This window comes from Coregonus lavaretus (genome assembly GCF_964263955.1).
Source record: "Coregonus lavaretus genome assembly, chromosome: 7".
NCBI lineage: Eukaryota > Metazoa > Chordata > Actinopteri > Salmoniformes > Salmonidae > Coregonus > Coregonus lavaretus.
This window is the reverse complement of record NC_139994.1, coordinates 54,905,351-54,932,217: the sequence shown is the minus strand read 5'-3', so window position 1 is coordinate 54,932,217 and position 26,867 is coordinate 54,905,351. Positions and strand designations below refer to the sequence as shown.

Sequence of the window (26,867 nt, the reverse complement as noted above, 5' to 3'; positions counted from 1 at the left end):
AATGAGATAAATAAAAATGTACTTGATTCACCACAGAGTAGAAGATTGCTGCTTTTAAGCAATTTCAGAGAGCCACTTGTAAGCTATTGTGTATCTTTTCTATAGATCTTGAAAACAGTTGTCTGTCATCCATTCAAAGGATATTTTGTGGACGACAAATGGAATTCTGTATCTCATGAGCATCTACTCAATATTAGGAAGGTGTTCCTAATGTTTGGTATAGTCAGTGTATAGTGTGTTAGGTAGGTATGTTATGTATCATGCTTGGTTGACCTCCATAAGGTGTGGAGAGTACAGGTATACAGGGTATCTCACCTCTGTCTGCACCATGGCCGGTCTCTGTGTCCGGAGCATTTTCACCGTCTGGAAGATATCCACCACGCCCTCGTACCTCATCCGCTCTAATACGATGCTGAGGGTGATGAAGACTCCAGTCCTACCAACACCCGCACTGCGAGAAAGTCAAAAGATAATCAGACAGCAAATAAACAGTCTGAGAACCTCCACGCTGACCAGACAAAAACAACACGACCAAAGAAAAGAACACATGACCAGACAAAACAACACAACCAGACAAAACAACACATGACCAGACAAAACAACAGTCTAGACAAAACAACAAATGACCAGACAAAACAACACATGACCAGACAAAACAACATTGTCTAGACAAAACAACACATGACCAGACAAAACAACATGACCAGACAAAAACAACACATGACCAGACAAAACAACACAGTATAGACAAAACAACACATGACCAGACAAAACAACACGACCAGACAAAACAACACGACCAGACAAAACAACACATGACCAGACAAACAACACATGACCAGACAAAACAACACAGTCTAGACAAAACAACACATGACCAGACAAAACATGACCAGACAAAACAACACATGACCAGACAAAACAAATCACTCTAGACAAAACAACACATGACCAGACAAAACAACATGACCAGACAAAACAACACATGACCAGACAAACAACATATGACCAGACAAAACAACACAGTCTAGACAAAACAACACAGTCTAGACAAAACACCAATGACCAGACAAAACACCAGATGACCAGACAAAACACCACATGACCAGACAAAACAACACATGACCAGAGAAAACATCACAGTCTAGACAAAACAACACATGACCAGACAAAACAACACATGACCAGATAAGACAACACATGACCAAACAAAACAACAAATGACCAGACAAAACAACAGTCTAGACAAAACTACACAGTCTAGACAAAACAACACATGACCAGACAAAACAACACACTCTAGACAAAACAACAGTTATTTTGAATGTGGCTCCTTACCTACAATGGACTGATATAGGCCCATCTTGGCCAAACTGTTCTTTTGTTTTATGAACTTGGCCGATGAAATCGATGAAGCCCTCTCCCGATTTTGGCACTCCTTGCTCGGGCCAGTCTGTAAACTGAAACTGCCTTACCGTCCGTGACTGTCCGTCCTGGACAAATAGGGAGAGAGAATACAGTGTGTTCACTTGAATGGAACGTCAAGCCAAGATGATGAAATCAAGACAACTTGTCCAACGCACCTGACAAACAGGCCAAATTGGAAGCTTGTCCATTTTCTTTTTTCCTCAACTATCTCATTATGCCTCAGTAATGACAGAGGCTTTTTTGTGCTTTTATTTTGAAAATCTCAATATCGGTCATTAGTGAATCAGGGAGCCCCGAGTCACAAAGTTATAAGTACCAGAGACAGGTGTTTGTTACTAAAGATATCTGTAATTTTCACCTGAATGTATTAAAATATGAATACTAAAGACGCTAAGTCCTTTGATGTGCCCGAGTTTGGCAGGCTCTTGAAAAGCCGTCTTTGAGGGTGTGCATTACTTAAGTGATATTGTATCCCTTTGATAAGGGGAAGCAATCCCATTGAGGTTCCAATGTAACACACACTACAAAGGAGAAGCCTGCACCATTTATCAGTGTAAGCCTTTGATGGAATTAAGTCCCAGCGGCTCAAGGCTGCCAGGCACCGTATTTGTTTTTACACCTTTGACATGTCATAATTCCCTCAAATATATTTATGCATATATTCATTAAAAAACCTCCAGTTCGGTATAAACAACTTATTTGATATGGGTCCCAGATGTTGGCTTGAGGACTACTGCACAGTTAAAAACCCCGGTCAGTAGGAGTTGGCCAACTATAAGTCAAGTCTCTATCTGAACCGTTAAAATCAAATGGCTCAAAGAAATGGTAGCGAGTGCTGCCAAGTTTTTATCATGAAACAGAGTTATTCAAAGACAAAAACTTCAAAGTAGACAGATTTATGCGTTTGACCAAACTCCACACAATAAACAATGAATCTAATATATTTTGACAAAAACTACAAAGTCGGGAATGCTTCTAGCACTGTCAAATTTCTATGAGTGTTTGGATAGTAAAAGATGGGTGTAGTACAGTACAGTACAGTACTTACCCTGGCGTCAGTCACTTTGAACTCTCTCAGGATGTACTGGGGCATGTTGTATTCAGCCATGGGGTCCACCACAAAGTACTGGTATCTGGCCGACCTCTCTGCTGGCCAATACTGGTGGCATTTTTCCTGCAGTGGGGGAAAACATAAAAATAAAAAAACATGAGCGATACTACCTCGTACAGTACACTGAAATTCCAGCAGAGTGCCTGGATATCTTACAGATTGTTGGTCTGAATTCAATTTATTTCACGTTTGCATTTTTCATCAACTAGTTGAAGTAGCAACATTGTTATATGTATTGTCGGGTATGTTATCATGTCACGGTAGTAGCAACATTTGGTTAGCATGGACAACAGAGTGCACAGAAACAACATAGTTTAGCATAACATACCCTGCCCATTTCTCTGAGCTTCGTTAGCATGACTACGATGGTGGAGTTGTGCTCCCAGAGCATCCTCCAGAAGTCCTCTGTGGTCTCCGCTAGCGGCCCTTGCGTGGCAATATAGGCTTTCTGTTGCCTGAAACAATATAAATATATTCAGTATCACAAAATACAAGGTAAAAGTGGACTACCATGTGTCTCAATAATTCAACCACGTTGGTCAAGCTCTCCTCACCTGTATCCATCAATGAAACTGGCATTGATGTAGTCGGAGCCCTCCACCCCTCGAATTGGCTGAAGACACACTCGCGTGGACTCATATGGCATTATGTTCACAAGGCGGTTCTTGAACTTGTTGCAGGGGAGATTGGCACTGATGAATCGCGACGTATGGGCTTTAGTGTTGGCTAAACGCTAGAGAGAGGGAGATAAGAAGCACTGCCTTTATGTGACTGCTGGCTAATGCAGCTCTCTCGTTTATTTCCCTAGTGTCTGGCTTGTGGTTGACATTAAAAACAGGGGGCTTGTGTAATATAATGATCGCAAAAGTGAGGGAAGGCCTTAGTAGGATTATGGTTCTCTGCTGCCAAACATTCTGAACGGAAAAAGGCTACGCTGTTTACTGCATCTACAGTAGTTAAATAATTTTATGTTAACGTTAAAGGGCAATTCCGCCACATTTTTAACCTCATATTCAGCACTGAACCAGTGTCTACATATGTGAAAACATTGCGTTTCTATGATCTGTGGTTAAAAAGATAAGAAGAAAGGCCCAAAAAATGCTTCTCTTTGACATCACAGGGTAGGATTTCTAGTTGGGTTACAAAAGGAAGGCAACTAACTGGAAAGGGGGAAACCACAGGCCCCACAATGTCTCGCTGGGCTAATGGGAATTGTAAAAGTGTCCGTGAGTGGTGGTATTGCGGCCAATCAATGATGCAAGGGCCAGGATGTGACTTGGAGCTCGGGGGGGGGGGGGGGGGGGGTTTACACAAAACAATATCCAACCACCCTCTGACTTTCAGTAAATACAAGTAATTAAAGTTTGTGATCAGACAAAATTGGACATAAAAAGGCACTGCCGCTTGCTAGTACGTTTTTTTTCCTTCTTTTCTTTATGTAGCCAGTTCCTCTTTTGTTGGCATGGCCCCTTTGGAACTATAGAGCAGGATATGAGCTGGAGCACATTGGTCTTGGGTTAGCATCCAGGCTGTCCAATATCTTTAAGTTGGCTGTTTGTCTGTAGCATTGCACCCTTTACCAGTTTAGCTATTCCAATTGCAAGATATTTTTGATATCAATGTACAAGCTGCTTTTACAACTAGATGTACTGTACTAAAATGATTCCCCTTGAAAATAAATGGCATTTTAGTGTGGATTTTTCCAATTATATACACTACAGTTCAAAAGTTTGAGGTCACTAGGAATTTCCTTGTTTTTGAAAGAAAAGCGATTTTTTTGTCCATTAAAATAACATCAAATTGATCAGAAATACAGTGTAGACTTTGTTAATGTTGTAAATGGCTATTGTAGCTGGAAACGGCAGATTTTTTATGGAATATCTACATAGGTGTACAGAGACCCATTATCAGCAACCATCAGTCCTGTGTTCCAATGGCACGTTGTGTTTGCTAATCCAAGTTTATCATTTTAAAAGGCTAATTGATCATTAGAAAACCCTTTTGCAATTATGTTAGCACATCTGAAAACTGTTGTGCTGATTAAAGAAGCAATAAAACTGGCCTTCTTGAGACTAGTTGAGTATCTGGAGCATCAGCAATTGTGGGTTCGATTACAGGATCAAAATGGCCAGAAACAAATAACTTTCTTCTGAAACTTGGCAGTCTATTCTTGTTCTGAGAAATGAAGGCTATTCCATGCGAGAAATTGCCAAGAAACTGAAGATCTCGTACAACGCTGTGTACTACGCCCTTCACAGAACAGCGCAAACTGGCTCTAACCAGAATAGAAAGAGGAGTGGGAGGCTCCGGTGCACAACTGAGCAAGAGGGCAAATACATTAGAGTGTCTAGTTTGAGAAACAGACACCTCACAGGTCCTCAACTGGCAGCTTCATTAAATAGTACCCGCAAACACCAGTCTCAACGTCAACAGTGAAGAGGCGACTCTGGGATGCTGACCTTCTAGGCAGAGTTGCAAAGAAAAAGCCATATCTCAGACTGGCCAATAAAAATTAAAGATTAAGATGGGCAAAAGAACACAGACTGGACAGAGGAAGATTGGAAAAAAGTGTTATGGACAGACGAATTGAGGTTTGAGGTGTTAGGATCACAAAGAAGAACATTTGTGAGATGCAGACCAAATGAAAAGACAAATGAAAAGATGCTGGAGGAGTGCTTGATGCCATCTGTCAAGCATGGTGGAGGCAATGTGTTGGTCTGGGGGTGCTTTGGTGGTGGAAGACAACAAAAAAGGCGCACTAAACCCCTACGCTGGAACGGGCAGGGGAAATGATACAATGTAGCCGCTCTCCGAGCCGGCGGCGCGCGCCGCCCATTAAACAATGATACAAGGTAACCGCAGTCGTACAATGTAACGCAGCCTACCTACGCATTCATTCGGTGGCGATGGAATTGCTTTTTTTACTGACAGAGTGGGTGGCTCTTAAAAGAGCCTTTGCGTTAGTAGAGCAGTCCAAATGCGCTGTTTACTTGGAGCTGGTGTACTTGGTTACGGCCTTGGTGCCCTCGGACACGGCATGCTTGGCAAGCTCACCGGGGAGCAGCAGGCGCACGGCGGTCTGGATCTCCCTGGAGGTGATGGTAGAACGCTTGTTGTAGTGGGCCAGGCGAGAGGACTCTCCGGCGATAGGCTCGAAGATGTCGTTCACGAAGGAGTTCATGATTCCCATGGCCTTGGAGGAGATGCCGATGTCGGGGTGGACCTGCTTAAGGACTTTGTACACGTAGATGGCGTAGCTCTCCTTCCTGGACTTTCTGCGCTTCTTACCGCCCTTCCCTGCGGTCTTGGTGACGGCTTTCTTGGAGCCCTTCTTGGGTGCTGACTTTGCTGGCTCGGGCATGATGATGTCTCGTTGCTTCTCAGAAACGAATGAGGAGGTGAAGGGCGCTTACCCGTCTTATGAAGAGGAAGCTAAGCAAAGTCAGCGGCCGTGGACACTCCCCTGCTTGCTCATAGGCGCCCCTGCTATTGGCCTAGTGGAGCTCTAGCGCTCAAAAAAGCCTTCCACTCAGAGGCTAGCTACCCAAACAAAGACAATTGAGGGCGCGCGCGGGTCCTCACCCCCTCCCTCCTCTCTATAGGCTATGCTCTGTGACGGATGGGGAATTGTGTGTTTCAAAAGGGAGGGGAGGGGAGGGGAGGGTAGGACTTTAATAGTTGTTCAAATGGCACGATTGTTGTGCCAAATAATGCTGGTGATAGAATTTCCCACTTCGGCACCATCAGACATAGGCCTCCCATTTTGGACTGTGTGTGTGTGTGTGTGTGTGTGCGCGCGCCCGCCCGCGTTGTCTACACAACTAATCTTCTCCTTTCCCCCTTCTGATAACCAGGTGGCGAATCGCATCTCTGCATGTCTGGCAGACATATCAGTGTGGATGACGGATCACCACCTCAAGCTGAACCTCGGCAAGACGGAGCTGCTCTTCCTCCCGGGGAAGGACTGCCCGTTCCATGATCTCGCCATCACGGTTGACAACTCCGTTGTGTCCTCCTCCCAGAGTGCGAAGAGCCTTGGCGTGACCCTGGACAACACCCTGTCGTTCTCCGCTAACATCAAGGCGGTGACCCGATCCTGTAGGTTCATGCTCTACAACATTCGGAGAGTACGACCCTGCCTTACACAGGAAGCGGCACAGGTCCTAATCCAGGCACTTGTCATCTCCCGTCTGGATTACTGCAACTCGCTGTTGGCTGGGCTCCCTGCCTGTGCCATTAAACCCCTACAAATCATCCAGAATGCCGCAGCCCATCTGGTGTTCAAACTTCCCAAGTTCTCTCACGTCACCCCGCTCCTCCGCACACTCCACTGGCTTCCAGTTGAAGCTCGCATCTGCTACAAGACCATGGTGCTTGCCTACGGAGCTGTGAGGGGAATGGCACCTCCGTACCTTCAGGCTCTGATCAGTCCCTACACCCAAACGAGGGCATTGCGTTCATCCACCTCTGGCCTGCTGGCCCCCCTACCTCTGTGGAAGCACAGTTCCCGCTCAGCCCAGTCAAAACTGTTCGCTGCTCTGGCACCCCAATGGTGGAACAAGCTCCCTCGCGACGCCAGGACAGCGGAGTCACTCACCACCTTCCGGAGACACTTGAAACCCCACCTCTTTAAGGAATACCTGGGATAGGATAAAGTAATCCTTCTACCCCCCCCCCCCCCTTACCCCACCCCCCAATTTTTTAAAAACAAAATTAAATAATAAAAATGTAAAAATAAAATACATATTGTAAAGTGGTTATCCCACTGGCTATAAGGTGAATGCACCAATTTGTAAGTCGCTCTGGATAAGAGCGTCTGCTAAATGACGTAAATGTAAATGTAATGTAAATGTAAAGTGGGAGATTTGTACAGGGTAAAAGGGATCTTGAAGAAGGAAGGCTATCACTCCATTTTGCAACGCCATGCCGTACCCTGTGGACGGAGCTTGATTGGAGCCAATTTCCTCCTACAACAGGACAATGACCCAAAGCACAGCTCCAAACTATGCAATAACTATTTAGGGAAGAAGCAGTCAGCTGGTATTCTGTCTATAATGGAGTGGCCAGCACAGTCACCGGATCTCAACCCTATTGAGCTGTTGTGGGAGCAGCTTGACCGTATGGTACGTAAGAAGTGCCCATCAAGCCAATCCAACTTGTGGGCGGTGCTTCAGGAATCATGGGGTGAAATCTCTTCAGATTACCTCAACAAATTGACAACTAGAATGCCAAAGGTCTGCAAGGCCGTAATTGCTGCAAATGGAGGATTCTTTGACGAAAGCAAAGTTTGAAGGACACAATTATTATTTCTATTAAAAATAATTATTTCTAACCTTGTCAATGACTACATTTCCTATGCATTTTGTTATATTTCCTATTCAAACTCATTTTATGTATGTTTTCATGGAAAACAAGGACATTTCTAAGTGACCCCAAACTTTTGAACGGTAGTGTATATATAAAAAAAAGAAAAAATCCATTGCAATAATACAACGCAGACCGGCTTACCTTGAACTCCAGCTCCATGCCTGTGACGTTCTCTCCGCCCTCGATCCCAGTCAGCTTCTGGATGTAGGCGTAGAGGTTTCGGGCGGGCACTTCGGTGGTGCCGCATGTGACGGCTTCCTGGAGCGCGTCGTGGATGAACACGTACTGGTCCTCCGTCTGCACCATGTAGTTCCGCTGGGCGCGCATCAGCGTCACGTGGCCGTAGATGTCCACGGTCTTCTCGTGCTTGATGCGCTCAAGCATGGCGTCGATCACGATGAAGCAGCCCGTGCGGCCCACCCCGGCACTAAAGACAAAACAAAGATGGCAAACTTGAAAGTGGCTCACTTAAGAGACAATAGCCTGTGCTGCACACCTCAGCACTGTGCCCCCAAATACACATGAAGTGGAAGGGAAATGGTCAGAACTGGCAAAGTTGACTTGCTATTGGCTTGATTTGAGCCTCATTGACAATAGATGTCTTTGTCTTGTCTTTTGTCTTTTGTCATTTAGCTGACACTCTTATCCAGAGCGACTTACAGTTAGTGAGTGCATACATTATTATTATTTTTTTCATACTGGCCCCCCGTGGGAATCAAACCCACAACCCTGGCGTTGCAAACGCCATGCTCTACCAACTGAGCTACATCCCTGCCGGCCATTCCCTCCCCTACCCTGGACAACGCTTGGCCAATTGTGCACCGCCCCATGGGTCTCCCGGTCGCGGCCGGCTACGACAGAGCCTGGATTCCAACCAGGATTTCTAGTGGCACAGCTAGCACTGCGATGCAGTGCCTTAGACCACTGCGCCACTCGGGAGGTCTTGGGGGTGTAATATTTGTGCGTCTAACTTTCTCACTCATTATTCACAATTCATTCAGAATTATCTGTAATCATGGTAGCATCCACATTAATGTAGAAGTGACTTGACCTAACTGTTTTAGTGGCTTGTCCAGCTTGACTGAAGAGACAAATGAAGAACATTTGAGATAAGAGCTCTATTGAGATAGTTTTGAGTAAATGGGCCAATAGTGTCACAATTTCCTCTGCAGCTGCAACTTGATACAAGTCATGTTAATGGTCATTCCTGAAATCTGCCCCCAGATTTTACTCTAACGTTCTTGTTTACTATACCCCCTAACCTATAGCTCATATAGCCTTGTTCTCTGCTATGTGCTGTGTAAGCCCATGATCAGAATGACTACTCACCATTGGTGGATAATGAGTGACAGTTCCATGCTGAGAGAGGTGCCCTGTCTCAGCTATGGGGAGCTAAGTGCAATTCCTCAAGAATAATTTAAGATTTCATGTTTTTCTTACGAACTTCTCAAATATCTTCTTACAAACTTCTAGATGATTGTCGCTAGGCAACCGATCTTGCTAGCTATATCGCTAGCAATGGCAATCATGCTCGCACATTTCTTACTGAGATTACTGTTCAAAAACATGTTCTTGGGTTTAAAACAATCAATACTGAATCTTTAAGATGAAGTTTGTGAGTGAATTAAACATGTTCAATTGCTTTCATTAGCTTATTTTCTCACTGCCCTGAGTTTAAGACAAGGGTTTAGCCTTCAGAAAGTATTCACACACCTTGACTTTTTCCACATTTTGTTGTGTCACTGGCATACACACAATACCCCATAATGTCAAAGTGGAATAATGTTTTCAGACATTTTTACAAATGAATTAGATATGAAAAGCTCAAATGTCTTGAGTCTGTAAGTATTCAACCCCTTACTTACGGCAAGCCTAAATAAGTTCAGGACCAAAAATTGGCTTAACAAGTCACACAATAAGTAGCATGGACTCATACAATTATCTGTAAGGTCCCTCAGTCGAGCAGTGAACTTCAAACACAGATTCAAAGACCAGGGAGGTTTTCCAATGCCTCGCAAAGAAGGGCACCTATTGGTAGATACATTTGTATTAATTTTTATATCCAGTTGTTCATGGTGAAGTTACTGTTAGGATGGTGTATCAATACACCCAGTCACTACAAATGTACAGGCGTCCTTCCTAACTCAGTTGCCCATGAGGAAGGACACCGCTCAAGGATTTCACCATGAGGCCAATGGTGACTTTAAAACAGTTACAGAGTTTAATGGCTGTTATAGGAGAAAACTGAGGATGGATCAACAACATTGTAGTTACTCCACAACACTAACCTCAATTACAGAGTGAAAAGAAGGAAGCCTGTACATAATACAAATATTCCAAAACATGCACCCTGTTGCAATGAGGCACTAAAGTAAAATTGCAAAACATTTGGCAAATAAATGAACTTTATGTCCTGAATACAAAGCATTATGTTTGGGGCAAATCCAACACAACACATCACTGAGTACCACTCTTATTATTTTCAAGCATGGGTGTGGCTGCATCATGTTATGGATGTGCTCGTCATCGGCAAGGACTAGGGAGCTTTTTAGGATAAAAATAAATGGAATAGAGCTAAGCACAGGAAAAATCCTAGAGGAAAACCTGGTTCAGTCTGCTTTCCAACAGACACTGGGAAACAAATTCACCTTTCAGCAGGTCAATAACCTAAAACACAAGGCCAAATATATAAAATGACATTGAATGTTCCTGAGTGGCCTAGTTACAGTTTGACTTAAATCGGCTTGAAAATCTGTCAAGATTGAAAATGACTGTCTAACAATGATCAACAACCAACTTGACAGAGCTTGAAGATTGTTTTCAAAGAAAATGTTGTATAATCTAGGTGTGCAAAGCTCTTAGAGACTTGCCCAGATAGACTCACAGATGTAATCACTGCCAAAGGTGATTCTAACATGTATTGACTCAGGGGATTGAATACTTATCTAATTAAGATAGCTTTATTAGTGATGTATCTTTCATTGATTTTTTTTACAAATGTTAGAGTATTTTGTGTAGATCGTTAACAACAAATGACAATTAAATCCATTTTAATTCCACCTTGTAACACAACAAAATGTGTAAAAAGTCAAGGGGTGTAAATACATTTCGGAAGGCACTGTATCTTGGAATTAAGAACATTTCCAAGAAGAAATCCAATAACATTATTTTCGAGAATCAAATTTCTTCGTAACTGTTTTCTTAGGAAGTAACATAGGGAAAAACGTACAAATATTTCCAAGAACTTTATTGAGGAATAGTAATTTTTCGTACATTTTGTGAATCCGGGCTGGTCTGCAGTCTGCATTGTGGCTCTCTGCTGGCACTGCAATCACGGAGCACCCCCCACCTACAGTCCTCTCCAACCTGATCTGAGCTAATCACTATTTAATTAAATTTTACATTTCAGTTTAACCTCTATCTGAAGTGTCAAAAAGCACAAACACACACAAACATGGCAGCACACACACACAAATGTGCTTCACTTTTTTCCCTGTGTCACTTTGTGCACTATTCTCTTTGTCAGAGAATAGTGCAGCTGACTTCAATTACTGCCATTAGCTTAGTGCAATGTGCTAAAAGCACCTAATGGCTCTCAAGAAGGCACTGAAAAGCAGGCCCCTTCATTAAGAATCCCATTGGCACATTTTCACATTAGAGCCAGAAAAAAAAGTCTAAGGAAAAGAGGAGGGAAAATGTGTCGCTAATGTTTCAGTTCTATTCAGAATAAATAGCAACATAAACTTAATGACATGGACAGAGCTGAAGATATGTCTAATTTTAATATAATGCTTTTTTGTTCTTTATTTTTGCAAAATATGTTTTGAACAGAAACATTTTTGCCACTTCCCCTTGTGAGGTTCTTTTTTGACAATATTTATTAGATTTTCTTCACAATGGCATCGTTGAGGAGGGTGAACTCCAGTCCGCCTGACAAGCTCATGTCTCCCCCAGCCGAGCATTGACAAGACAGTCCTTGGCTGGCTGCTCTAAAGTAAATGGGTTATTCAACTCATTAAGTCGACATGGCTACGAGGTGTGAGCCACGCTCCCCTGCCTCTCTTCCCCTGATAGAGCATTTGTTTTTCATTTATACGAAAGGGAAAAAGGGAGGGGGTTAAGATAGTCCCCGGGCCCAAGTCTGGCTAATGTGCCGTGGTGCAGCGGAGGCGGCATGGGAGAGAGAATTAAGACACATGCGGGAGTCGTTTGTCGCTGCAAAACATTATGTGCTTGCGTTTAAAATGGCCGACGTTCCCTGATTGATTTGGGGACGTGTTTCGGCACAGGCTTTGTCGCAACTCTTGAGGTAGTTACCAGAGGCTCACGGGTGTTGCTGAGCTTATTGAGAAGACATTGGCATGTGTGTGTGTGTGTGTGTGTGAGTCTGAAATATTGTGTGTGAAATGTTCTCAGGAATATTTTGGGATATGAATCACATCCAGGGTTTAAGGAGCAGCAGGCGGGGGGAGAAAACATTAGACATTTTCTACCCCAGCTGTTTCCAATCCTTCGCCGCTTTACAGTCCAGTCCCAAACGCCGGAGAGTGATGACCTGTGAGCAGGCAAGTGACAGAGTGACAGCGTCGAGCCAGAAAGATGGGAAGGTGGAGGAAGAAGAGGAGGAGAAGGGAGGAGGGGGGGTGACATAGCCACTTGGCTCGCCTCTTCCTTTATCGGTAGAGAGAGGAGAGAGAGAGAGCGCGAGAGAGAGAGGTAGAGAGCGAGAGATTGAGAGAGAGAGGTTCTTAGTTATAGGGGCTGGCTGACCCTGATTCGGGGCCTGTTTTCCACGCTCCCCCCTTGCACTAACGACCTGACTCTGGCTGCTCCGACAGGCACGGCCAGTTGCTTTGGACGTCTGCATACATCAACGTCAGGCTAAAGTGTTTTTAGCTTTTTTTCAGTGTGGGGAATTGGGGGATTGTACACTGTAAAATACAGCTGTAACTGGACCCAGAGTAGATAAAGCCTGGAAAACAGTAAAAGCAATTACATGTTGTATTGTCACCAAATCTATTTCCACATTGCAAACTCTATAGCTTATAAAGGCGTATAAAGGCGACCACCGGAAGACTGTGCAATTATCTTCACATTTACAGTTTGTATCAAAATGCTGCCTCTCTATTTAACATTACTTTTAGCGTATCAGTACTAAATACAACGGGACTGTCTGAATGGCAAAGCAGTTGCATCAGAGACACAGTCATAGCAACACAGGATTCTGTGTTTGAGTGTATAAGTGAAAATGTGTGTGTCTATTCACCCTTCCGCAGTATGCGTACATTGTTCTCCACAACCTCAAAAGGAGACACTGGCTGCGTTCAAAATGGCACCCTATCCCCTATGGGCCCTGGTCAAAAGCAGTGCATTATAAAGAGCCATTTCAGACGCAGCCAATGACTAATTCTTAACCCGTCATGTGATGTCTGAGACTAGACCGCAGTCTCGCCACTCAAAATGCCTCAAGGCAAATACTCAATTTCACTGCGCAATGAGACAGTAAGGTCAGACAGACAGACAAAGACTTCCAACTTCTTTCCTTCAGACTAATGTTTATTCCTTCCTCGTCTTCATATGAGACACCACTCTAACATGAACCTTGAACTGCTGTCTGTGCTGACAGACTAGACCAGTGGTCACCAACCTTTTCTGAGTCAAGATCACTTTCTGAGTCAAAATACGAGCCGAGATCTACCACTCAGATCATTTTTTTAACATGATTTAAAAAACATAGCCTAAGCCTCTGCAACATTAACCTATTAAAAACAGTACAGTAGCAATGAGGTTTGTGTAGTAGGTTACATGCCCAATACATTATCACCGCATATTGTGTTTGCTTGAATTGCCCTGCCAATGCATTGTTGTTCGGACCATTTATGTCCGAACATTGTTGTCAGCCTCTCAATGTCCCTCCACTCTCTCTTTCCTCCGCTGAAACTTACCAAAAAGGGACACTGTCTTCATGCTGATAGTGAAACTCGAGTAGCACCGCATTATTTCTGCCTATGCACAAATTCATGTTTTACTCCTTTGAACAGAGAAAGTGAAATATTCCTCGATATTAAAAAAGCTAATAATAACAATGCAAGCCTATCAATACACTTCCCTAATCATTCATTACAGCTGCAGTGCTGGTTGTAGCGCCAGTAAAAGTAGGAAGAATGCACATTTTATGGCTTATAAAAGTGTTGAATAAAAAGTGTTGACAGTGCTGAGTAACAACTTTAACTTGAACTCACTCATAAAAACAGCAGCTCTTGGCTGTATTTGTTCAGTCTCTCCCTAGTCATTGTGTTAAAGTTTTGAAATTTCACAGTATCAACTTTGCTTTAGCTTTCCTTTACGCATGCTACGTTACTGCAGACACGGTAATGTGAGCCATCCGATTGGCCAGCGGTAGCCCTATAACAACGATAAAGCCTTGCGTTCCTATTTTTATTTATTCAGCTCTGTTGGCATTAGGCGCACTTGATTTGCTCTCCGGACCCGCCGGGAAGGCAGAATTTGTACCTTCAGACACATTAAATGGGAACACTTTGCCTAACCGGCATGCAGGGCAGCTGAATCAAGTGCACCTAATGCCAACAGAGCTGAATAAATAAAAATAGGAACGCAAGGCTTTATCGTTGTTTGGCAATGCCTTAGAAATCGACCTGTCGATCGCGATCGACCAGTTGGTGACCACTAGACTAGACGTGGTAGACATTCAGATATAGAGTATGACTCAAACAACCTCCAAAGAGTATGTCTGATGCATGAGAAACATTAATTCTCATTCTTAATGGAAGAATCAACCCAAAACAACGCATTCCTTTCATTTACAGTGTTAAATAACACTAGTATGTGAGAACAATATTTTTTGTGAACAAATGTTTATTTTTGTCGTTATAGTAAAGTTGGTAGCAACATAGAAAATCGTTGCGAAAATCTGTTGCAGCTCAAGTCGACTACAAAATCCACAATGCAATGCTCTCTCTATGGGCTGGCTGGCTAGCTAGCTAGTAAACGTAGCTACACACAATATTACCAAAGACAATATCAGCATGTAACGTAGCTAGTTAGCTGTAAAATCGGCCAAACAACTGCACTATCAACTTAGGAGTCTACAATCACACCATGTTCAACCTGCAGATCGATGTGCCTCACAGAGTGGAGTCTAACATTCGCAATGGCAGATATACTTTTGAGGAGATGAGAAACGCTGCCCACGCTATGGCAATGGGCCGTGCGGTGCATTCTGGGCGATTCTGGGACAAGGAGCGCTCTCCTTCAATGAGTGAATGGGCGCTAGCTCAAAAACCCAATATTAGCATGAATTTCGTCAACAAGAAGTACAACATTACAAATCTTTTCCAAGATGTGAGATAATTAACTTGCTATTTGTAGTATCGTATAGCTTTAGGCATGTTTCTTGCCATATACACTGACTTTGAAGAAGGGATTGCGTGACGATTAGCTTAGCAACCGTGTGACAACGTGAACGCGATTGGTCTACAGTCTGCTGGGTGGGGCATTATATGTTCCTTCATTCATTGGATTGCTATCTCCTTTCTATAATATATCTTACAACGGCACCATGTAATGCACCCTGGACTAAAGAGGCAGACCAATAGGAAAAATGTACTACACCCTCCGTTTAATTACACATTTCTCGAGGTAGGAATATGGCAAAAATGTTATCAATGGCTCATTCGAGAGAAGACATCCTCCCAAGTTATGACATAGGCCAGTATTGAAATCTGACATGTATGATAGACGTTTTCGCGATCTAAAAGTAACATTCCTATTAACTTCCAGTGTATTGAGAGAGACTTTATCACGGTGCTACGTCATAACGGCCGGATTTCTGCCTGCTTGAACGGCAATAACTCAGATACACATGAAAACATGAAATGACCCAGGGAATCGATAGAACGTCAGTCAGCGATGCACAAAAACAATTTAACATTCAAAATGAGTGAGCCTTTCCTTTAAGCACTGTGACACAACACAGCAAAAGGGATGTCTCTTCAGTTCACCCAGAATTAAACCCGCGTTGCTTATTGTGTAACATATGACTTCTTGGTTCCCCCGCTTCTCTTTGAGCAACACAAAGAGCTGCAGAAAAGGCCGGCGATCCCGTTGTGACCTCTCCCTGTGCACCCATAATGCCTGAACGGCCCCAGCTCCAATAGGAGCACAACAGTCCTCGACCTTGTGGGTCACCGAGAACAGCATGGAACTGTTGAGACACGGAACCTTTTTTACTACTCCGTGGGGGTGGGTGGTGAGAGATAGAGACAGAAAGAGAGACAGAGACAGAAAGACAGACATAGAGGAGAGAGCGAAAAGAGGTAGGCCAAGAGAAGATGGAGAGAAGGGAAGAGAGAGAGAGAGAGAGAGAGAGAGAAGAGAGAGAGAGAGAGAGAGAGAGAGAGAGAGAGAGAGAGAGAGAAGGGAAGAGAGAGAGAGAGTTATTCAGTGGGAACACATGGATGTACTTTTAATAATATCCTTCTTCACTGCTCCTTGGGGGGAATGTTGGCAGACGTCCACGGCTGGGTATGGGAAGTTTTGCACGTGCAACATTAAGCATGCTGTTGAAATATAGGGACAGTTTACTCTGATCCTGTGTTGTAGGACATTTCCATTTTTCTCTGAAGCTTTATTGAAGGTTGGCAACAGGACTTGAGATGTAATCTCACAAATACCTAATTAAAGTTACTCTCTAATGACCTTCAGACTGTAAACTGAGCAACCTCACATTAGTCAATCATTTGACTAGAGAACTTGGCCATAAAGTGAACTTTTAACACACTGGGATGGCATGGGCATATAATACGGTGGGAGATCCTACAACATCAAATTGAATAAATGGTAATAAAATGATAATCCAACTGAATTATTTTGTCTCTTTACCACTCATTATCAAAAACAAATTCAACTCAAACCCACAATGCTCCTAATTGCCATGCGCTGACAGTGATGGCTTCAACACAAGTCGGCCATTTTGAATGAACAAAAGACATAAAGCACGAGCCAACGTTAAAAACAGAACACCAACCACTTAACCTCATCTCATTGTCTTGTTTTCACAAGGCATGTCATCCACAGTAATGCTAAACTGGCTAGCTCGCTATCGAGTATGAAGGATATACGGCCATCGATGGGAAGGTCTGAAGTGGCTAGTAGACAGACAGAGTGACAGTGACCATGGCTTGTCTGTGTGACAAGAATGTCATATCTGGGAGGCACCTCTACTGTCCCATTCTTAATGTGCATTCTTGAAGCCTGGGTAAATTGGGGTCTCTTTCTCGGCGTGACTACAAAGCAGCACTTCAGACACGGTCCACTTTGGTCAGACTTTAATTCTGTTCCTTCGACTCCAGCGGCCATTACAGATTGAATGATTGTATTTGTTTTGTGTACGTTTTTGTGTGTCGATGCATGTTTGAGAGAAAGTCTCTAGTGAAAATACAGTGGGGGAAAAAAGTATTTAGTCAGCCACCAATTGTGCAAGTTCTCCCACTTAAAAAGATGAGAGAGGCCTGTAATTTTCATCATAGGTACACGTCAACTATGACAGACAAATTGAGAAAAAAAAATCCAGAAAATCACATTGTAGGATTTTTTATGAATTTATTTGCAAATTATGGTGGAAAATAAGTATTTGGTCACCTACAAACAAGCAAGATTTCTGGCTCTCACAGACCTGTAACTTCTTCTTTAAGAGGCTCCTCTGTCCTCCACTTGTTACCTGTATTAATGGCACCTGTTTGAACTTGTTATCAGTATAAAATACACCTGTTCACAACCTCAAACAGTCACACTCCAAACTCCACTATGGCCAAGACCAAAGAGCTGTCAAAGGACACCAGAAACAAAATTGTAGACCTGCACCAGGCTGGGAAGACTGAATCTGCAATAGGTAAGCAGCTTGGTTTGAAGAAATCAACTGTGGGAGCAATTATTAGGAAATGGAAGACATACAAGACCACTGATAATCTCCCTCGATCTGGGGCTCCACGCAAGATCTCACCCCGTGGGGTCAAAATGATCACAAGAACGGTGAGCAAAAATCCCAGAACCACACGGGGGGACCTAGTGAATGACCTGCAGAGAGCTGGGACCAAAGTAACAAAGCCTACCATCAGTAACACACTACGCCGCCAGGGACTCAAATCCTGCAGTGCAAGACGTGTCCCCCTGCTTAAGCCAGTACATGTCCAGGCCCGTCTGAAGTTTGCTAGAGTGCATTTGGATGATCCAGAAGAGGATTGGGAGAATGTCATATGAAACCAAAATATAACTTTTTGGTAAAAACTCAACTCGTCGTGTTTGGAGGACAAAGAATGCTGAGTTGCATCCAAAGAACACCATACCTACTGTGAAGCATGGGGGTGGAAACATCATGCTTTGGGGCTGTTTTTCTGCAAAGGGACCAGGACGACTGATCCGTGTAAAGGAAAGAATGAATGGGGCCATGTATCGTGAGATTTTGAGTGAAAACCTCCTTCCGTCAGCAAGGGCATTGAAGATGAAACGTGGCTGGGTCTTTCAGCATGACAATGATCCCAAACACACCACCCGGGCAACGAAGGAGTGGCTTCGTACGAAGCATTTCAAGGTCCTGGAGTGGCCTAGCCAGTCTCCAGATCTCAACCCCATAGAAAATCTTTGGAGGGAGTTGAAAGTCTGTGTTGCCCAGCGACAGCCCCAAAACATCACTGCTCTAGAGGAGATCTGCATGGAGGAATGGGCCAAAATACCAGCAACAGTGTGTGACAACCTTGTGAAGACTTACAGAAAACGTTTGACCTGTGTCATTGCCAACAAAGGGTATATAACAAAGTATTGAGAAACTTTTGTTATTGACCAAATACTTATTTTCCACCATAATTTGCAAATAAATTCATAAAAAATCCTACAATGTGATTTTCTGGATTTTTTTTCCTCATTTTGTCTGTCCTAGTTGACTTGTACCTATGATGAAAATTACAGGCCTCTCTCATCTTTTTAAGTGGGAGAACTTGCACAATTGGTGGCTGACTAAATACTTTTTTTTCCCACTGTAGGTTAAACGAAATTACACTTATGGTACACGTGTTTGTGTTGTGTGAAAACTCAAAATAATGTTTCTATGGGATTGGGTCACACCCACACCACAGTCTGAGTCTGTTGCAATACTGATTTTTTACAGGGAGAATTATTATTATAATATATTATAATATTATTGGATATTGGAGAATGGAGAATGGTAAAAGGCCAGTTTTTTTGCTAGCAATAAATAGTCCAACCAGCTAATTTATCAAAAGCTCAGGGGACTGTACAATGCAGTTAATTATACGCCACAAAACAATCAACGGCTTTTGTTTAGACTTGCAAATGTATGTGCCGCAATCAACAGCCTAGCAAGATAGAGGACATGATGGACCAGCCATCTCACCAACTCTCCATGCCCATCCTGAAATATAAGGGTGTGTGTCCCAATAATATCTCCTTTCTTTTGAAGTGTGCACTCGTTCACTAATTCACACAAATCTAAAAACAGTGGATTGGTGGAGACATAGGCTAGAGGGAGTTATACAAAAATTAGGGGGGGAAATCATATTTTTAAATGGTGGTCTGACAAAGCATGGGAGATCTGGGATTGTGCGAGACACTTCCATATGGATATGAAGCTCTGCACTCGCTTAATCTGATGCAGTGGCAAGGAATTAAAACTCCCATCTGCAGAGTGACATTAATTCCTGCATTCTGCTTAGCCGTAAAAAGTTGGGAATTTTCAATTTAAACTGATTCTGCGACTAGGTCTAATTAACTCCAGCATGTGGTCATTTAAATGATTTGGTAATCCTTTTTTTGTCAGTTTTTCCGACATAAGTTTGTATCTCAGTTCCATTTCCCATGCCCTCCTCTCTCTGCCTTTAGTTATCTCTTGGTCTGTCTCTCTCTCTCACACCCCGACACGCACACGCACACGCACACACACACACACACTGCAGAGCCTCCTATAAATCCCCAGTCTGAGGAGATGCAGACGGCTGCATTCCGACTCTCTTTTTTGTCTGGAGTTTGGTCCTCCTTCTCATTGGGAGTCTGAAATAAGTGCTTTAGTTTTTTGTAATAACCCCAGGGATAAGCTGGATGCTCGTGGACCTCTGATGCCGGCATGTTAGTGTAGTGTAGTAAATACCTTTAAACCCCCCCCCCCCCCCCAAAAAAAAAGTAAAGCTAGTAGGACGACTCCCTCTGGCTCTCAGTCGGTGATATGCAGCTCACGTCATCTAGTCCCGCCATTCCTCCTACCCTCCTCCTCTTTCTTCGCTCTCTCTTCCTTGTCTCTTTCTCTCTCCCTCTGTGTCTTTATCTACACCTGTGATACAGTGAACAGAGCTTGAATGACGAGTAACCTTGTCTGAGACCAGAAGTCCTTTGCTCAGCAGTAGGGCTGTGGTGGTCACAAAATGTTGTCAGCCGGTGATTGTCAAGCAAATAAATGTCGGTCTCACGGTAATTGACCGTTAATTAACATAAACACATTTAGCATTTCCTGGCTTTCACACATAGCTTACAAGCCACTGCTGCAGACCTTTGGAACATCAACATTTTAAAAAGTATAATAAATCCATGTAATATAGCCTACACCTTCACAATACATCCATTTTTATTTTAGACAGGTCTAAAGAAGCATGATATGAAGAAAATGTAGTCTATTTCAGAAGAGCAGAATAGCATACTCTGAGTTGTCTCTATGTTAGGTCCTGATCTGACTATGCCAAATGGCTGTGGGTTACACTAGTTCAGGGGTTCCCAGACATTTTCACTCAGGCCCCCCTTCCAGCATTGGGGAACATCCTGCACATTTAGCGCATTCGCCACATCTAATTTTATGGGCACAATCACTGTTCATGACACAAATTGTTCACATCCCTCTTGTTGGCAGAGAGAACATTTAGCAGGTTTAAAGCTTATTTCCTGCAATTCTACACATTTTGTCATGGGGTGCAGAGAAAATTGTGCAGTTTTAAAAGAAAATTTTTTTCAACAGAATCTATGGGCTAGTTGATCTGGACATTTCTGACAAGTTATAAATAGCTCTCTAAGGTATGCAATGACTGACATGACAGTTTGGGAACCACTGCACTAGTTCATTTAGCAGACAAGATTTTCTTAGAATTCCGTGGCATTATTTTATAGTATGAAGAATACAATTGAACAAAGCTGAATAAAATAGAAAGGATATTTTCTCCAAACGATTTGAGGCAGTGTGCACATGCGGCTATTCTGTGTTGAGTGGTTAACAAAGAAATAGGTATTCCTATATGCTTAAGTCAGAGAACTTCAGTTGTTCAAATGTTGGGCTATATGTTTAGATTTTTAATACATTGTAAGGCTGCATGATGCAACTCTAATGATGATTTGAAAAAAGTCACTTGAAAGGCTTGAGCTCTGCTTAGTTTTTTTGCACAGGCTGTACACACTACATCAGTCACTCATTCACAATTTGACAAGCACTTGATAATGCCTAGAATTTCACGGAGGCATCCGCTTTGTGTGGCCGTAATGCACCCCCAAAAAAATCCATGCCTTTTGCGGCCAGTGGCCATTGTGCGCTTGGGCTGAATATAATAATAATAATAATTCCCTTAATAAGGCCGTTGTGCGCTTCTCCCTGGGTGCTGCACGCTCCATCACGTGATCAGCTCTTTCTCATACGCTACAAGTGAAGACAGACACATCGGGGACGCAACTGTGCGCGTCCTTATCCAATTCCGAGGTGCATATTGAAGATATTGGAAGAACTGTCCACATTTACTTTTCGTCAGCCAACAAAATTAGTAGGCCTAAGAACAGCAAAAGCACTAGCCTATGTCAATCTACTATCCCCCATAGTACAAAGGTCGACCTATTCTATTCTGTGAGAGAAATAAATAATCCAAACATAGTCTGGGACAGTTGTGGGATGCAATAGATCCCAAATTAATACAACCACTAGCATCAAAAAAAAAATAATTACGCAATGTGGCTGACGCAACAGATCAGAACGTTTAGCTTAACATTTTGATGAACTATTAGGGTATTTCTTCACATTATAAGCTCAGCAATGCGCACATGGTAGTAGGCTATCAGCCCAAGCTTTCCATTAGTGGAAAACACCATTATCAAAAGTGATCACAAATACAATTATGCATGTCATGCTTTTATAATAAAGGTGCATTTTTATGGTGAAAATTATCTTCCCCAAACTTGAAACTCACGCGCTGCTTATGTATGCCAGTTAAGTTCTACACCCCTTGTAAAGCGGATTAATGTGCTTAATTTTAAGAAGTTATTTGGCCACTTTAGTTGTGATACAAACCTTATTAAAACATAGGCCTATGGGCTAGGCTACATGAGGTGTGCGACTATGATTAGAAAAAGTCGCAAAAAAAGCATTGTTTCTTATGCTGGGCATCATTCACAAGTGATAATATATAATTCACATGTGATAGGCTAATATTGTCACCCATCAGATTATTCTTGATTTAATCTTGTCTTTACATATACTAAATAATATATGTGTGACATTTATTTTGATTTAGAATGGACCATTATCATGCACCTGTATCGAAACCAGGTCAGCGGGAAAAAATGCATGTCATCTATGCACTTAAATAGCGAATGGAGGATGCTTTTCCCCGTGGATTATTTTCATGCCAGCCAGGTAGGCTATACTCCTGTTGTGAATATAAGCAATGTGCTTAATATTAGGAAAGTTGAGAAATAAATATAGTAGGCCTAGCCTATAGAAAGCTGATGGGATCCTCCTCTTTTTAATAGAGGCCATCACTCTTTTCTCGCGCAATTGCATAGCCTATTGAAATGTTACGCAACATGAGCTCATGGGCTCTCATTAAGTGTTGGATTAGATTTTCGATCACATTTGCATTGATGTCAGAGTGATTAGAGAGACAATAGAGTGCTGAGTACCAGGCAGTTAGCAAGTTTGGTAGGCTACTAATGACCATCAGCAGCATCAGAGCTTGGAGAAGCCTAATTACCGTGACTAAAAGGTCAAGTGGAATTTGACTGCCTTCATGACTCGTGGCCGCCGGTGTGGCGGTAATACGGTCACCGCAACAGCCCTACTCAGCAGGCTAACATACTCTATGATAGCAAAATCATCATATCATGGGAGCCTTGCTTACCTGCAATGAACCACCATCGGCCCTGCGTCTAGGGGGTTACAGGCTTTGACCCGTCTGAGGAAGGCCAGGAACGGAGTGGGGTGCTCGGGTACCCCGTGGTCCGGCCAGGCCGTGAACTGGAACTGCCTCACCTCTCTTTTTTCACTGGAGCCATTCTGATAGAGAGAGGAAAAGTCGGTCAATAATACTTCAATGCCTTTAGGTGACAGGAGGTGTGGTCCAATTAAAAAAGATATATAACATCTCAAAGACACTGCACCAATGATGTCAGGGGAATAGAGTAAAGCTACTGGCCCGTGGCTATGGTTATCAGTTAAACTCAGTTCAATACACATATACTGAACAAGGAGATGGTTGGACTGTGTTAGTTCTCGGAGTTCTTGGTACAGACCGGAATTTGGTGTCTGACTTCCGGGTGAAATAAAGTTGAAGGTTAAATTAATAAGAAGAAATAAAACATACTTTATAAAGTGCAAATGTCCTGACGCAGTATGTGGCCAGCTCCACCGTGTCCAACAGCGTCACCTGGATGAGGCCGTAGGTCTCCGTCCCTCTAGTGGGCCAGTACTGGTCACATTTCACCTGAAATTGATAGAAAATAAGTCACGTTAGACAACTGGTTTGGTCAAAACTTCGAACAATTCTGCCTCTAACCAGCTTCCAACAAACAGAGGCATCATGCACCTACTTTGTTTGAAGTATGTCAAATAAACTATATCTTCTATATTTTCAGTGTACAAATAGTTAAACTTAGAGGGTCTGTGCCCCCCTCAGTTTCAATGGACAGGACTCCCCTGCTACACATCCCTAACAACAGTATGACAAAGTTCTGATCTGATGTGATCTGATCCTCAATGCTCCATTTCTGTCCTCTAACTCTCTGAATGACTGTCTGAGATAGAACTATACTGACCCTAATAGACATAGCTGACACATACTCATCCAGCGTCATAAAGGAAAGTCGATGCGAGGCAAACAGGGAAGCGAGGCTGCCAAGTCTTTCCTATGCTGCTGTGCTGACTTGTGTGATTTCACAATGGAGGAAACAAGCCCAGCTAAGAAGTTCCACTCAAGCCCGACAGTGCTATTTATTAGCCTGACAGGTTCTATAATTACAATCTTAACTGCAGTTTTCCAATCGCATTACACGCCCACGTTTATTATGGTTATAGCATTTTTGTCGTCCAGCAAACAGCCAATAAAACACAACCTCCATTACAGTATTGTCGTTTCGCTGCAAAAGGGATGCACAGTGAACTCGAAGAGTCTTTATGCAGATGCCTTACCTCATACACTGTACTACTCTCATCTTACATACAGTGGAAGGTAATATACTGCTGCTGAAACTCAATTGAGAATAGATTATTTTAGTTGTCAGTGTATAATCAACAGAAAAGCTGTCTCGAAATCCTTTTAGGTGGTGCAGTAAGGATACACAATTTCAATAATCTAAAGATTCTTAAATGTTTACAATAGAAATTTCCACCACTTTAGGAAAGTCTTTGGGATGAGAACAACCAAGAAAAACATACACTACATGACCAAAAGTATGTGGACACCTGCTTGTCGAACATCTTATTCCAAGATCATGGGCATTAATATGGAGTTGGTCCCTCCTTTGCTGCTATAACAGCCTCCACTCTTCTGGGAAGGCTTTCCACTAGATGTTGGAACATTGCTGCGGGGACTTGCTTCCATTCAGCCACAAATTGAGGTCAGGCACTGATGTTGGGCGATAAGGCCTGTCATTGTATGCTGTAGCGTTAACATTTCCCTTCACTGGAACTAAGGGGCCTAGCCCGAATCATAAAAAACAGCCCCAGACAATTATTCCTCCACCACCAAACTTTAAAGTTGCCACTATAAATAGGGCAGGTAGCGTTCTCCTGGCATCTGCCAAACTCAGATTCTTCCGTCGGACTGCCAGATGGTGTGATTCATCGCTCCAGAGAATGCGTTTCCACTGCTCCAGATTCCAATGGCGGCGAACTTTACACCACTCCAGCCGACGCTTGGCATTGCGCATGGTGGCTTGTGTGCGGCTCCTCAGCAATGGAAACACATTTCATGAAGCTCCCGACGAACAGTTATTGTGCTGACGTTGCTTCCAGAGGCAGCTTGTTGGAAAGGTGGCATCCTATGACGGTGCCACGTTGAAAGTCACTGAGCTCTTCAGTAAGGCCATCTACTGCCAATGCTTATCTATGGAGATTTCATGGCTGTGTGATCGATTTTATACACCTGTCAGCAACGGGTGTGGCTGAAATAGCCGAATCCACTAATTTGAAGAGGTGTCCACATACTTTTGTATATATAGTGTATAAGAGCATCTGCTCCGAGTCAATGTCCATCCTACGAAGAGAGCTTCAGTTGTTTCGAGCCAACCATCCAAAGGATCGATACAGAAGATGGTGGTATTAGTTAGCTACACAATGAAGCATATTAAATCATCAAAATGTTGTCAAACAAGCCACTAAAGCGTGACAAAGGTCTATGAGGCAGCTTTTGTATGTATTCACAACTGAACCAGACATCAAAACATGCAGTCGGGTCTACAATATAGGCTAGCGAATAGTGAAAGCAATCCATTCATAACATCTATTCATTCAGTTCTACCAGGTAATACAGTGAAATGTAAGGTGGAATACATTGAACTGTTCTCCTCTTGAGAGACCTTTGTAAACAAGTTAATATCGTTAGAGAAGGAATTGTGTGAAAGACCTTGCAACTTGTGGAGACCATGCAGTCTTTGTTTCTTTGTGATTTCAAACATACATAAGAGACCTTGCAGTGCCAGACAAAAGTGTGTATTTTAACCTTAAAAGAGTGAAAAGTGCTGTGTGCTTGGTTCTTGTGCCGAGTGACAGACATTTTAGCATTAGCGACAAATTCAGCTATAGCTTAAAAGGACAATCTGCAGTTCAAACAATAACAAAGCGGCACCCCACAACTGTTTTGGTATAAAGCTGAGGGATGGGGCTGTGACCACACATGTGACCACTCTCAAATTCATAGACAGAGTACTGACCATCCATGACATTAACATTATACTTTTAACTATGTTTTGAGGCTATACAGTGTTTGTTTACAATTACATTGTTTACAAACAAAGGAGCAAAACCAGCTTATATATTGGGTCCTGATGGAGTGTGACTATTGAACTAAGCTCATGAGGCATATATTTGTTAAATTCTTCAAGAATCAATGGGTATGTATAATTCATTTAAAATGGATGTAGCAACTGCAGATTGCCCCTTTAAAGCAGTGCTGCTGGCTAACCTAGTGGCCATGTGACTAACTACAATAACGGTATAGCAGCACTGATACTAAAAAGAACAAAAGGAAAACTCATGTTGTGGCGAAGGAGTGACATCCATTGGCAACAGAATGCAAGATGTCTTGCCTTAGAATAGAAATATGAGGGAATCTGAAGGAACATGACACAAAACACACACAAAAATAGGAACACAGAATGAAAGGAAGAATGGGCAGGTCAAAGAAAATGTTAAGGCAGGTATTTGCATTACAGATGAAAATGGAGGAGCCATGAGTTAGGGTATAACGTTTCAGTTTCAATAAAGCTTGGAAGTAAACAATAGAAAATAGGCACATTGAATTGTACCTATTTTGCATCTGACAAGTATATCTGGAATCTCAAATTATATTCCGGTATACTTGCTTTACAGATCACGTACACTGATATTAAAATGTAGACGCCTGAGTCAATTCATATAACAATGGCATAATTACACATTTCAGTGCCTGACTTTTTCTACTTTACAAATCCA

General features: G+C 42.8%; 2 protein-coding genes across 6 annotated transcripts in view; both read right to left on the bottom strand.

The window, feature by feature from the left end:
* Positions 1–26,867, bottom strand: part of LOC311132985 (receptor-type tyrosine-protein phosphatase delta-like) — a 121,560-nt gene that overhangs the window by 3,982 nt on the left and 90,711 nt on the right. For all 5 annotated transcript variants that reach the window (XM_084166390.1, XM_084166393.1, XM_084166391.1 and 2 more), the window contains 8 exons: positions 23,542–23,661; positions 23,080–23,234; positions 8,048–8,333; positions 3,094–3,272; positions 2,868–2,994; positions 2,477–2,602; positions 1,339–1,493; positions 316–451 (listed from right to left, as the gene is read on the bottom strand). In XM_084166390.1, coding sequence (XP_084022516.1) covers positions 316–451; positions 1,339–1,493; positions 2,477–2,602; positions 2,868–2,994; positions 3,094–3,272; positions 8,048–8,333; positions 23,080–23,234; positions 23,542–23,661 — 1,284 coding nt within the window. The remainder of the gene's footprint in view (positions 1–315; positions 452–1,338; positions 1,494–2,476; positions 2,603–2,867; positions 2,995–3,093; positions 3,273–8,047; positions 8,334–23,079; positions 23,235–23,541; positions 23,662–26,867) is intronic.
* On the bottom strand, positions 5,526–5,901 carry LOC311132092 (histone H2B-like; the record flags this gene model as incomplete). The annotated part of the gene is made up of 1 exon (XM_084165267.1): positions 5,526–5,901. Exon 1 carries the CDS (start codon positions 5,898–5,900, stop codon positions 5,526–5,528), a length of 375 nt encoding a protein of 124 aa, XP_084021393.1. The 5' UTR covers position 5,901.